General features: G+C 38.8%; 1 protein-coding gene across 1 annotated transcript; it reads left to right on the forward strand.

Annotated features, from left to right (window-relative positions):
* The first annotated feature begins 313 nt into the window (after positions 1-313).
* On the forward strand, positions 314-805 carry LOC145067440 (uncharacterized). Its single transcript, XM_079014579.1, has one exon. The coding sequence runs from the start codon at positions 314-316 to the stop codon at positions 803-805; it is 492 nt and encodes a 163-aa protein (XP_078870705.1).
* Positions 806-12,963: the final 12,158 nt, after the last annotated feature.

Raw genomic sequence — 12,963 nt, forward strand, 5'->3', positions numbered from 1 at the left:
GTGAGTGCAGTCTTACATAAGGATCTTAATGGGGCTGAAATCTCATCCACTATGTAAGTAAAAGTCTCTTGGATCCTGAGACGAGGTACTCTCACCTTGCAAATCTTATACTTACACTAGTAACTGCTTCCAATGAATTAAGACACTACTTTGAAACACACCCCATAATCGTAAGAACTAATTATCCTATTAATAATGTTATGAGAAAAGCAGAAATGCCAGGAAGGATGGCAAAGTGGTCTGTGAAGCTAAGCACATACATCATCAAGTATGAGCCAAGATCCGTGATAAATCCCAAGCACTGGCAGACTTTATGGCTAACTTCAGTAATGATCTACAAGCTGAAGTAGATATAGAAACTAAACGATTCCTAGAAAAAGAAAAGACAGGAAGATGGCCACTATTCATAGATGGAACATCAAACCAAAGAGGAACTGGGATAGGGATCATACTAAAGTTGCCACAAGGGGACATCCTACCCTATGCAGCTAGTTGTGAGTTCAATGCAACCAGTAATGAGGTTGAATACGAAGCACTAATCATAGGACTACAGCTAGCTACGAATCTTCAAATCAAGGATCTTCAGGTATATGTCGACTCCTTATTAATAACTAACCATTTTAACGGATTCTATGCAGTAAAAAGAGAAATACTAGCACTATACCTACATGTCCTCAAACATTTAGCCTCTGAATTCGAAGCATTCAACCTAAACCAAGTTCCTAAAGAAGGCAATGCAGAAGCGGATGCTTGGCCAATCAAGGATCTTCTCTTAGGATCTTACCAGAAACCAAGATCCCGATAATCCACATGATGATCCCAGTAATCAAGGATCCTGCTAAAGGACTGAAGGATCCCGAGGATAACGAGGTAATAACCAGTGTTGCTACAATCAAAGATCTTGATCCTCAACTCCCTCATCAGGATCCTATCATCAAGGATCCTCCCCCAACCTCCAGATTATGGATTCAACCCATTGTGGAATATCTCCAAAATGGTACCATCCCAAAGGAAGAAAATAGTGATAAGTCATTCAAAATGAAGGTCTCATGTTTTGTGATAATCCAAGGTAAGCTATACAGGAAATCCAATGACAGGTCTAGACCTTCGATGCCTAGAAGATCATGAGGCTACAAAAGTCCTACAAGACATACATGAAGGATATTGTGGTAACCACACTAGGGGCAGATCCGTGTGCTCTAAGGTGTTGAGAACGGGATACTATTTGCCAACCATGAAGAAAGATTCCTTCTTGTATGCTCAAATATGTGATGCTTGTCAAAGACATAGCAACATCCTACACCGACCATTGGAACCTTTACATCATATCATTTCCCCTTCGTTATTCATGAAGTATGGGATGTATATAGTATGAAAATTACCTAATGAACCTGGAGGAAAAGTCTTCATGCTGGTAAGGACAGACTATTTCTCGAAATGCATCGAGGCTGAGGCTTTTGTTCAAGTAAGAGATAAGTAGGTGGTGTCATTTATCAAACATAATATGCTGACTAGATTCGGGATCCCTACCGAAATTATATGTGACAATGGATCCGAATTCATAAGCAAGAGGACTAGGGACTTTTGCAAAACTTGGGAAATCAAAATGATAATGCCTACCCTTGTTCACCCTCAAGCCAACGGTCAAGCAGAATCTAGAAACAAAATCATAGTCAATAACTTGAAGAAAAGGCTAGATACAAAGAAAGGGAGATGAGAAAAAGAGGTTCCTTTCGTCCTATGGGCACTTAGGACCTCTTCTAAAGTGGCCACAAGCCAAAATCCATACTCTTTGGTGTTCGGAGCAGAAGCGATGATCCCTACTGAAGTGGTGATCCCAACGACAAGATATTTATCTCAAGATCAAGAGAAGAATGATAGAATCCTAGTCCAGTATCTTGATACTATCGATGAACTCATGGATTTTGCCAAGATCTACATCGCTGCCCATCAACAAAGGATCACCAAAGCTTACAACAATAATATCAAAGTCAAAGATTCCATATAGGATACTTGGTCTTAAGGAAAGCATTCCAAAATACAAAGGATCCTAGTGCGGGTAAATTGGCACCAAAATGGGATGGACCGCATCTCATAGATGCTGAAGCAGGAAAGGGGACATATTGGCTAGTTACACTCGATGGAAATGTCTTGCTAAGATCCTAGAATGCTATACATATTAAAGGTTATTTCATGTAAGTGAGATAGGTCATTTTCCAATGAACTCAAGGTACACGTACGCTTTACCTTTTACCCTTTATTATTATTTATTCTCCTGAAAACCATTACTAACTTAAGCATCGGAGGGGCCTTAGCCAAGCTAACACCCACCCCAAGCAAACGATTGCTATGCATAGGAACACAAGGATTTTGACACATAAGGATCCTAATACACAAGGATACCGACACATGAGGATCCCAACACACGAAGATCCAAGGATTTTGATATTTAAGGATCCTGGTATTCAAGGATCCCAATGGTTACATGTCATACCCCAAAACCGGAATGGCGGAAACGTTCGGGGGGTGGAGAACGTCATGCTTAGTATCACAAGACATGCATCATAGTAATCAAAGTAATAAACAACCATTTCATTAGAAAGAAAGTGTTTACAAAGTATGTGTTCACAAAACATAGAATACATAAGCAAATAACAAAACAAGACTTGAAGCTATACAACTCCATCTTCTGAATTTCCAGTGCGAGTACCTGTCTACTAGTCTCCTGAGAATACAAGTTATTTTGAAAGAGTTGATCAGCAATTAAGCTGGTGAGTTCATAAGATTTTAGTGATGTAAGTGCGTTGTAGAAAGTTGTAGTAAGTTTATAAGTTCTGTTTAGAAAAGTTTTCCTGTTCCTCCAGAAAATCCTATATTTCCTGTTTTGATGAAAGATAAGTAAAAATGACTCTACAATCCTTTCTATGAGTACTAAATGGATACAAGTTATATAAAAATCAGAGTAAACAAACAATCGATTGTGTGTATCTGCCCTAAGCCCACAACCAAACAAGGAACAGTAAATGAGGCGGAAAGCACACATCTCATTGTTTGTTAGATCGTCATTGTATATAACCATGGCATATTCACTTGGTACTCACGGAGTATTTGTAATAGTTCCTTTATATTTGATGAAAAGATTCTTTAAGAAAACCCTTATTTCTTATAATAAAAATGGTAACCACATTGATTCCTTCTATAATCACTTAGTTTATACTAGCTATATATGATCCAATATCGAACAGATAGTTAATTGTATGAATCTGCCTTAAGCCCACAACCAAACAAGGAACAGGGAATGAGGCGGAAAGCACACATCCAACTACCTATCAGATATTAATTATATATAGCCTTAATGTATAAACTAAGGTATTATAGGATTAACCACCTAAGGTCCTTTAAGTTATACTGGTTTAATAAAATGGATTAAACCCTTTATTGGTAAGTTTCTAGTTTTGTATACCAAAAGTTCTGATTTGAAAAGTATGTTTTGTACTAGAAAATTGTGTATTGAATTAGTGATAATGAATTGACCCATACCTGGTACCCCTTATGATGACTTAATGTATACGGAAAATATATATAACTAAGATCGAATGGATAATAGGCTGGGTGAATCCGCTCTAAGCCCAAAACCAAACAAGGAACAGGAAATGAAGCGGAAAGCACACAACCTATTACCTATCGGATCCTATTAATATATATACCTTGATGTATACATTAAAGAATCATAAGGTTAACATTATGGTCCCTTTCTTCTGAATGTACTAGACCCGACTGTTCTGTTTGTCGTTTGTAAATTGTAAGTTTTCCTTAGTTTATAACTATCTTGACTCAAAAATAGTTTGCATTAACTTTCAAGTGGAACTGTCGCAATATGAAAGTAATGGGAAAATGTAAGTACACAGTTGTCTTTTAAATTGACATACTGACATATTGATTACCTTAAAACATGTATGTTTTATAAAGGTCATAATGTGAAGGCTAGTACCCATACTATACGCTCTGGCTTTCAAGAGATTCTGGGAACTAAACGCGACTTCCGCAAACCAGTTGCTAGGTCGTGTAATCCACATTAAAGTTATGTGATCATGTATACCCAATTTAACTATCACCTTTTGTTAAGAACAATGAGTTAGTAATTCATTGGTATAATTAAATCCTATAGTTGTTCTATGCTATTGCATCTTAGTAAGTTCGTTCTGTTATAGTATCTTAGTATGTTCCTTCTGTTATCATGTATAGTGTAGTGTGTTCTCTTTGTTTCTCGTCATAGTATGTTCTTCCTGTTATCGTGTATTGTATCTAGTATGAACTGAACCTCTAAACTATACCCCTTATAGTTTACTAATGCTTTACTTGAACCGTTATTGAAAAGACTCATTTTACTACTAAGTTATGCTTGTACTTCAAAATGGAGTTTTGTTAAACTAAAAGTAACATTACTTTAAAAGAGTTTTTGAAATGATTTGATTACTTATAAAAGACATAAGTAATCTTTTGAAAGATGTTTATAACAAACATTTACAAAATTATCATTGTTTTCAGCTTGTATTCCACCTAAAAGCATTTAAAACAGTTAAAAGATTCATTACGGGGTATGAACTCGCCTGATGTGGGTTATTCAAACGAATACATGTGTAAGGATGAGAAGTTCCACGAATGAAGTCCCGAGACTTAACGAGTCCTAAATGACATATAATGTCTTATATTGGCATGAAAATAGTGTTAAAAGAAACTAACATGCTAGGAAACACCTTTAGGGACTAGGAAACACTTGAAATTGAGTGTTGAATCACATGTGATTGATTAAGGGAGAGTTCACGGCCACCTATGGAGTTTACGGCCGTAAACTCATGGTCAATCATAGCCAAGTGTGTGTTTTAAGGTCCTACAACATCCAATAAGGGTTCAAGGTCAAAGGCTTGGACTTAGGAAGGGTTTGCGGCCAAAATGACACACTTATAGGGGTTTACGGCCATGGGAGATTGCTTGGCCGTAAACTCCTTTTTTTCTTGCATTCCTGATGGTTTCAAGGCTCTAATCAGGTGTTTCAACTAGATAACAAGTTAAGGAAAGGAGTACTCACGATATTGAAGCTTGGAAGGGTTGGTTTTGGCCAAGAACACTAGTGTGTGTTCTTGGTGGAAGTTGAAGATTTGAAGATCTAGTCAATAAGATGATTTCCATGGATGAAATCATGAGATAATACTAGATTAAGAAGGATTAACAACAAAACAAAGGAAGAAAACTTACATTTATGAAGATCTAAGTGAGAAAGCTTGATGATACTTGAGAGAGAACTCGAGTTCTTGGGGTTGGAATGTAAGAAATGGCTAGAAATGATCAAGAGCCATACATATGGACTTGAGTTTACAGCCACATGAGATTACGGCCGTAAACTCATTGAAATTGTGGCCGTGAACTCCTTATGATGAGGTTAAGGCTTGATTTGTTGCATAGTGGATTTGGTAGGTACTTCCTAACACTTATTCCTTAAGTGTACTAGGCTAAAACTTCTTAGAATGACCTTTAACAAGGCCAAAACTCATTACTAATGAGTCTGACACTCAGTTGAGTTGAATGGTTGGACTTTATAATGTAAAATTTTTTCGGTTGTCACATCATCCCCACGTTAGATGGAATGTCGTCCCGAAATTAGCTTTCTTAACAGAACTACTGGGGTTGTGCTACTCTGATTGGCAGAATACCCACTCGTAGACCTGGCACTTTGCGCTAATGTCCATGATAGGAATCATACTCGGTCCATCTATCATATACAAGTCGCATATAATTAAGATTAGTAAGACAGTTGGATGTGCGACTCTGCCCCAGGTCCACAACCAAACAAGGAATAGGAGATAGGGCGGAAACACACATATTAGGTTTACGTAATCATAATCATATACCACCCTCGTGTATACACTGAATAGTGATAGGTGGGCTGTATTCGTCCTTAGCCTCTGTGCTCAAACTTGGTCTATTGGACGAGTGGTATTTCGGAAAGGTCTGATGAACATACAGTGACAATGCTGCGGGGGACAAAGTACTCTTCGCACGAGTACTTCGAGGTTTAGAATACGAAAGACAAAACTGAGGTTTAGGTAGGATTGTCGTGACGAATGAAGAAGGTTTCACAAATTTGACGGTCAGAGTGATAGAATCATATGAACTTAGTATGGTGAGTACCACACCAAGTCATGAAGAATGATAGAAACATACTCTTTACTGAACAAAAGTTTTTGCCGATTTGAAAGAAACGTCTGTTATACAATGATGTACCGCTAGTGTGTTCGACAATGTACTCCTAGTGTGTTCGACAATGTACTCTTTGTAAATGTCCTAGTGCTTTCTGTTTTCCTTTGGATGTTAACACTTCTACGTATCGTACCGTGATAAGCGAGTACATACAATGAAAGTGCTTTGATAACTAGTGTCGATAGTTTAAACTACGATCCACCTTGGTACCACTACGATCGCCTGTCATACACAAGTTATGAATACTTAAGATGAATAAGACAGCCGACTACGTAACTCTGACTTAAATCCAAAAGCAAACAAGGAACAAGAATTAAGGCGGAATCACTCACTCTAATTCTGCAACATCTTAGCTATGCACAACCCTAATGTATATGCTAAGCCATCATAGCTTCTCTGAACGGATCTTTTAGTTCTTTTGAATATTGTGATCTATTTCAATATGTTAGTTATTATAATTACTTTTAAGTGTTTATCCCCGAGTTTTAATCTTATATAATATAAATTAATTTTTTTAAAGTAATCCATAGATCGAAGACATACCGCTGCTCGCTAACGACTCTGGGGTTGATTCTCCTGCGGTGATCATCAGAATTCGTCCATCCGCTTGTGAGTTCTTTGTTATCGGGCAGTCCCTCTGGTAGTGTCCAGCTTCGCCACAACCATAATAGGCTTGGTTTTCTTCAACTCCGGGGAATTGGGAGATCGGTTGAGCCGGTGCCCTACAGAACTGGACTGTGTGTCCCTTTCTATGGCATTTCAGACACTGCATTTCCCGGCATACTCCGGTGTGGTGGTAGTTGCACTTTCCACACCTCAGGAGGGTTCTAGCATATCATCTGGAAGGCGCTGGAGCAGCAGGGGTTGTAGAGGCTTACATGGTACTCGTTTTTTGCTCTTGCAAGGTTTCCTGTGTTGTCTGCTTCTTCTTCCTCTTGTTCCCCGACTTCCGTTTGTAGTCCTCTCCCTTTGATGGCTCGGGAACGGGGACTTCCACACCATGGCGGACTCCATGGTCAATGCGTCGTTGGGCCAGGCGTTTGCCACTATCGAATGTGGCTGGGTTAGAAGACAACACATCTCCTTGGAACGAGGCAGTTAGACCCCAAATGTATCTTTCTATCTTCTTGCTCTCCTGGGTAACCATCCCGGGGCATAGTGCTGCCAGGTCACTAAACCTGTCAGTGTAGGCCATTATGTCTGAGCCGACCATCGTGAGCTCCCATAGTTCTTGTTCCAGCTTTTGAATTTCGCCCACCGGGCAGTATTCTTCCAGCATTAACTCTTTTAGGTTCTCCCAACCTATTGAGTTAGCCACTGATAGGTTCAGTGACTTAACATGGCTATTCCACCATGGTAGGGCTCTGTTGGAGAAGGTGCAGGCAACAAGCTTCACTTTGCTCCCTTCTGGGCACGAATAGATTCGAAGACCGAATCTGTTTTCTCGAACCATCGCATCAGAGCAATGACTCCACCATTTACATCAAAGGAATTGGTTTTGCAGTTCATGAAGTCCTTGTACAAACACTCTCTTTGTGACAACCCAAGTTGTTCCGTCACATTTCCCCGTTACCGTTAACGGAATCTTCCAGTTTATAAAAGTTCCGTTAATTAGAGGTTGTCAGTTAAATAGACATTCCATTTGTTTACATTTAGCATGCCGTTAAGTCGTGATAAAAAGAAATAAAAACACATAACACCCATTTCCATTTATTTGGAAAATGTTAAGTTTTATTGTTACGACCACTAAATCGGGTGCGACCAAAAGCCCCGTTTAACGGCAGTATCGGGTAAAATTCCACTGAGCCCCGACTATGAACCCTATATAGGGGTGAGTGGAGTCCATTGGAGACTTTTTACACTCTCTCTCTATACTCTCTCTCTAGACTCGTTTTCGCCCCGAATCCGCAACCAAACGCTTCCAAATTGTAAGTCCGATTACTAGCTGTAGTTATAGCCCAAAAACCATCCAAGAAGGCATGGGATAAGGAGTTTACGGCCCAGGAACACTCTAGGGCCGTAAACCCCTAAAATGGTGCCAAACATGCCTTTAAACTTGCCCTTAAGCTTGGAAACTAATTAGGGATCTAGCCTAGGAGTGTTTAAACATCAAAACACAATGAATTGGGCATAAAAGTGAGTTTACGGCCCAAGCACATGCTTAGGCCGTAAACCCCTCAAAACCTTGTCTAAATGCCTCCAAAACACTCCCAAACCACACTAGGGCTTAACACATAAATTAAGGGCTTATTCTTTTGGGTTTAGATTACTTAAACAATTAGAATTGGAGGATTATTAGGAGTTTACGGCCTAGACATGTGTCAAGGTCGTAAACTGCCCAAACCAAGCCAAAATGTTGGTTTTTGTCCCCCAAATGACCTTAGACTATTTCTATAAAATGCTAGGACGGATTTAAGGACTTAAACACATGAAATGGAGGAGTAAAAAGGAGTTTACGGCCCAAGCAAGTGTCTAGGCCGTAAACTCCCCAAAACACATCCAAATGTTAGATTTAATCCCCCAAAATAACATCACACTTCATTAGAAATTGCTAGAAAGGTAATAGGGGCTTGAAACTTCACAAAACTTTAAGGGTGAGAGTTTATGGCCGTAAACTCCCTTAGGAGAGTCCCTAGGCCGTAAACTCCAATATAGAGCCCTTAGGAGCCTTGAATACACTCATGCCTTTTAGGAAAAGTGCTTAGAATAATTCCATGATGCAAGTAGAAGCCTTAAACACCCTAGAACCCATCACCATGAGTTTACGGCCGTAAACTCATGGTGAGATGTCCCTGGGCCGTAAACTCAACATTGGGAGTGTACTCTTGGATAGTAAGCTCCATTCCTTAGCCATTGACACCCTTAAACGCTACCCGGGACACCCAAACACTTAACCAAAGTGTTTTCCGCTCCTGTGAGCGCGTATATTTGTTTAATTAGTATTAAATATGCTAATTGTATGTAAACATATGTTATCATATGTTAAATAGGTCATTTATCATACATGAGTACTGTTACATAGATATATTATCCTATATTCACTTACATGGATACATGAGTAAGGTTCAAGTCCTTGCGTGACACCGAACGCCCAAACGGCACTTTCGTCGGACCTACTTACACCAGGTGAGTTCATACCCATGAATGAACCTTTTAAATGTTTTTACATGTTTTATAGGGGGGGAATACAAGTTAAACATGCCAGTTATCATATCAATCACATGTGATTGATAACCCGCATGCACAAGATTTTACCACTGTACACTGTTTTACCGAGTAGGACACTATAATGGTTTTCAATTGTATCAAAACTCTGACTTATACTGTTTTATCTAAATTCATTCTAAACTGGTTTATGAAAGATTTTCTAAGGTTTTCAAACATATTTTACAAAAGAATACAAATTGTGATTTTCTCTGGATATAAAGGTTTTTCATCAAAGTTTCCCTTTTTTGATGTATACTTTCACTTGTTAAATACTGCTGCTTCGCTTATACTTATTTTATACTCTTACTCTGTAACGCTTTCACTTATACTTGAAGTCACTTATACTTGATGGACGCTTATACTTATTCACACTCTTACTTAGTGATACGATTCCACTTCACTTATACTTGATATCGCCTTTACTTCACATATACTTGATACGCTCTTACTTCACTTATTGTCGTCTCTACTTCGTGATACACATATACTTATTCGGCACTCTTACTTCACTTGCGACCACTCCTACTTCACTTGCGACCACTCCTACTTCACTTGTTAGACACTCCTACTTCACGAGAATCACTTTTACTTGATACCCACTCAAGCGTAGTTAGATGTATGTCTGTGCTTGTATAGATACATATAAATAATGGTTGAAGGACCTAGGAAGGCTTGTCCGCCCTATTTCCTTTTCTTCGTTGAGATGTGGTCTGGTGGGATCGAATGTCCATCCAAAGGTAGTTTGATTCATTAGTTATATATAGGTACACAAGCATGGACATACGGGTTTACTTCAGTCAATTCAGTTAAGAATCTCTACCTCTAGTTCAACACTTACATTAGAAACCCACTAGTTGGAAGTCTCTACCCACTATTTGGGATGCATCTTCATGACGCGGCCATCTCCGTCGTCTAGTTGGTAACCAGAGTCTCTTGTAGGGAGAGCATACATTGTGTGTATAGATCTATACGGGATTGACACCCCCGCACCCTGACTGCTAGCTACAGTCCACGGCTCACCAAGCCAAGGGGTGACAAATGTCACATTATATAGACGCTTGTAGGGCGTCTGGTACTCTAGTGTCGGTTAGTATGGTTACGAGTATCCCGGGTTACCTTATAATTCATGGCCTTAAGGTAACGGTATTTCGCCAGCAATTCACAGTATATGCTAGTAACTCATTTTCAGAGTCACACTGTTTTGACCTTACAAGACGTATCTTTCATTTGATACTGTCTGGGGTCTGTCTCCTCTGTTTTGACCTTGCTAGACGTATCTTCATTTGATATTGTTTGCGGTCTGTATTCACTGTTTTAGACCTTGCTAGACGTATCTTCATTTGATATTGTCTGCGGTCTGTATTCACTGTTTTAGACCTTACCAGTTGTACCTTTCATTCGGTACCTTTTGGGGTCTGTGTCTCCACTTGTTAGACTGAACCAGGCGTGTCGTTTGTTCGATACTTACCTGGAGTCTATGATTCCTTGCCTTAGTCATCAGTCCTCACTGCTGAGGCATATGTTAATTCCCTGTAGTCTCTTGCTTTCTTTAACAATCAAATTCCGTATTATGATAATGATAACCACTAAGGGAAAACTACTTTTCACCACATAACACTGACCAGTCTTGGTAGAAGGCTGCTTTATTAAAGAAAATATAAGATTTTCTGGAAAGGACTCTAATACACTGAAATCTCTTAAACTATTACTTTATTAAGTTATTTGAATGAAATGTCACTAAATGCTTATGAACTTACCAGCATTTGTAAAAATGCTGATACTCGCTTTTCAAATAACTTGTATTCTCAGGTTAGCATTAGACAGGTACATCCCTGGAGCTGTTGATGAAGATAGCTTAGTACTGCGCAGTATTTATTGTATTACTTGTATTCTTCGATGTATTAATGTAACCATCTAAAAACTATTACTATTAATGCAATGTTTTGTTGTACTTTGATTACTATAATGCATGTGTTGTGATACTTGACATGACGTCATCCACCCCAGAACGTTTCCGCCATTCCGGTTTTGGGGTGTGACATTCTTCGGTGTCCGTGAGTAGCTCCGGGGTTGGCTAAGTGGGTACCGCTACCAGATCCGAAGGTACCACTTTTGCCGAAGTGAGCTAGAGCAGTTGCCACTGCGGAGGATATCGCTGCTTGGAGAGTAGTAGAATCGAATTGCGGAGGAGGTAGTGACAGTTGAGTTGGAGTTATCAGAGTAGTGCGTCCATTTGATCTGCGAGGGGGCATCTTTTCTAAAAGAATAAAAAGATGATACGGGAATAAGTCTATAGCAATGGATAAAATCCGAAAGCAAAGGTTATCCTAGTTCTGAATGTATGGGGTCCTGACTTCCACAGGGTTCTGGAAATAATTCATAAATGAGTCTACACCTAATAAAATTTATGACTTTGGAAAGTCTATCCTCGAATGAATATATGTTACTTGAATAACTGCTACCAACTGAATGTAAGAAAATAATCCTAACACATAATGTGAGCAGTGTTTCCACTAACTCATTAAGTTAACCGAGATTATTATTTATTAGTGTGATGCATAACACGTTTTGGTTACTTCGGCTAATCCCTCTTTGAAAACTTCTCTTGAACTTGCTCTTGTTTCTCCTTGACTTTTCTGTTGTCTACTATGAGGAAGTGGTTACATCTATATGGGTTTTTCGTGCGACAATGGATGTGACTTAGAGAATCTATCAGATTTAGGGTAACTTGATGGGGTGATCCTTACAGAGTCCTCCTATAATTGTAAAATGTATACAAGTTGTATATAATTCAAGATGAAATAGACCTTAGACTAAGTGATCCTACTCCAAACCAACACCAAACAAGGAACAGGTAGTGAAGCGTAGATCACAAATTCTAAGTCTATAAAATCTCAATTATATATAAACTTGGGAGATACATTGCAAGATTATAGATCTATCTGTAAGGGTCTTTTAAGTTATCACATAAGTTATTTATATAGTGCCTAAAATACTCTAATAGTATCTTAATGTAATGTACTTAATCTAGAATTCTCTTGACTGGCGTTAGGTGAGTTTTTAAGACTGTTGCAACACCACATCGCTCCCAAACACATGTTGGTCACATCTCAAATGAATATAGTTGATCAGGCTATATTGATCCTAGCTACGATTACATAACTGTCCACGTTTAACTGCAGTGTTCAACCTTTAAGTACTTATGTTCTGCTCTTCTTGTGATACATGTTCTAGTATGTATACATGTATAAGCAAGTAGGTATATTTTTATACCTTATTGTTATACTCTTAAAATATATTATTATCCAGAGCATTTAAGCCCCATTGTATTTATAGTTGTATATCTTTTATCGGTTGATATACTTAGTTCACTATAAACAATGCTCTGATACCAATCTGTCACACCCCAAAACCGGAACGGCGAAAACGTTCGGGGGTGGAGAACGTCATGCTTAGTATCACAAGACATGCATCATAGTAATCAAAGTAATAAACAAC

This window comes from Lactuca serriola, chromosome 8 (assembly GCF_051521515.1).
Source record: "Lactuca serriola cultivar US96UC23 chromosome 8, Lser_US96UC23_V15, whole genome shotgun sequence".
NCBI lineage: Eukaryota > Viridiplantae > Streptophyta > Magnoliopsida > Asterales > Asteraceae > Lactuca > Lactuca serriola.

What these genes read in the sequence shown, in the direction of transcription:
- LOC145067440 (XM_079014579.1), top strand. Translation starts at nt 314, where the DNA reads ATGGCTAACTTCAGTAATGATCTACAAGCTGAAGTAGATATAGAAACT.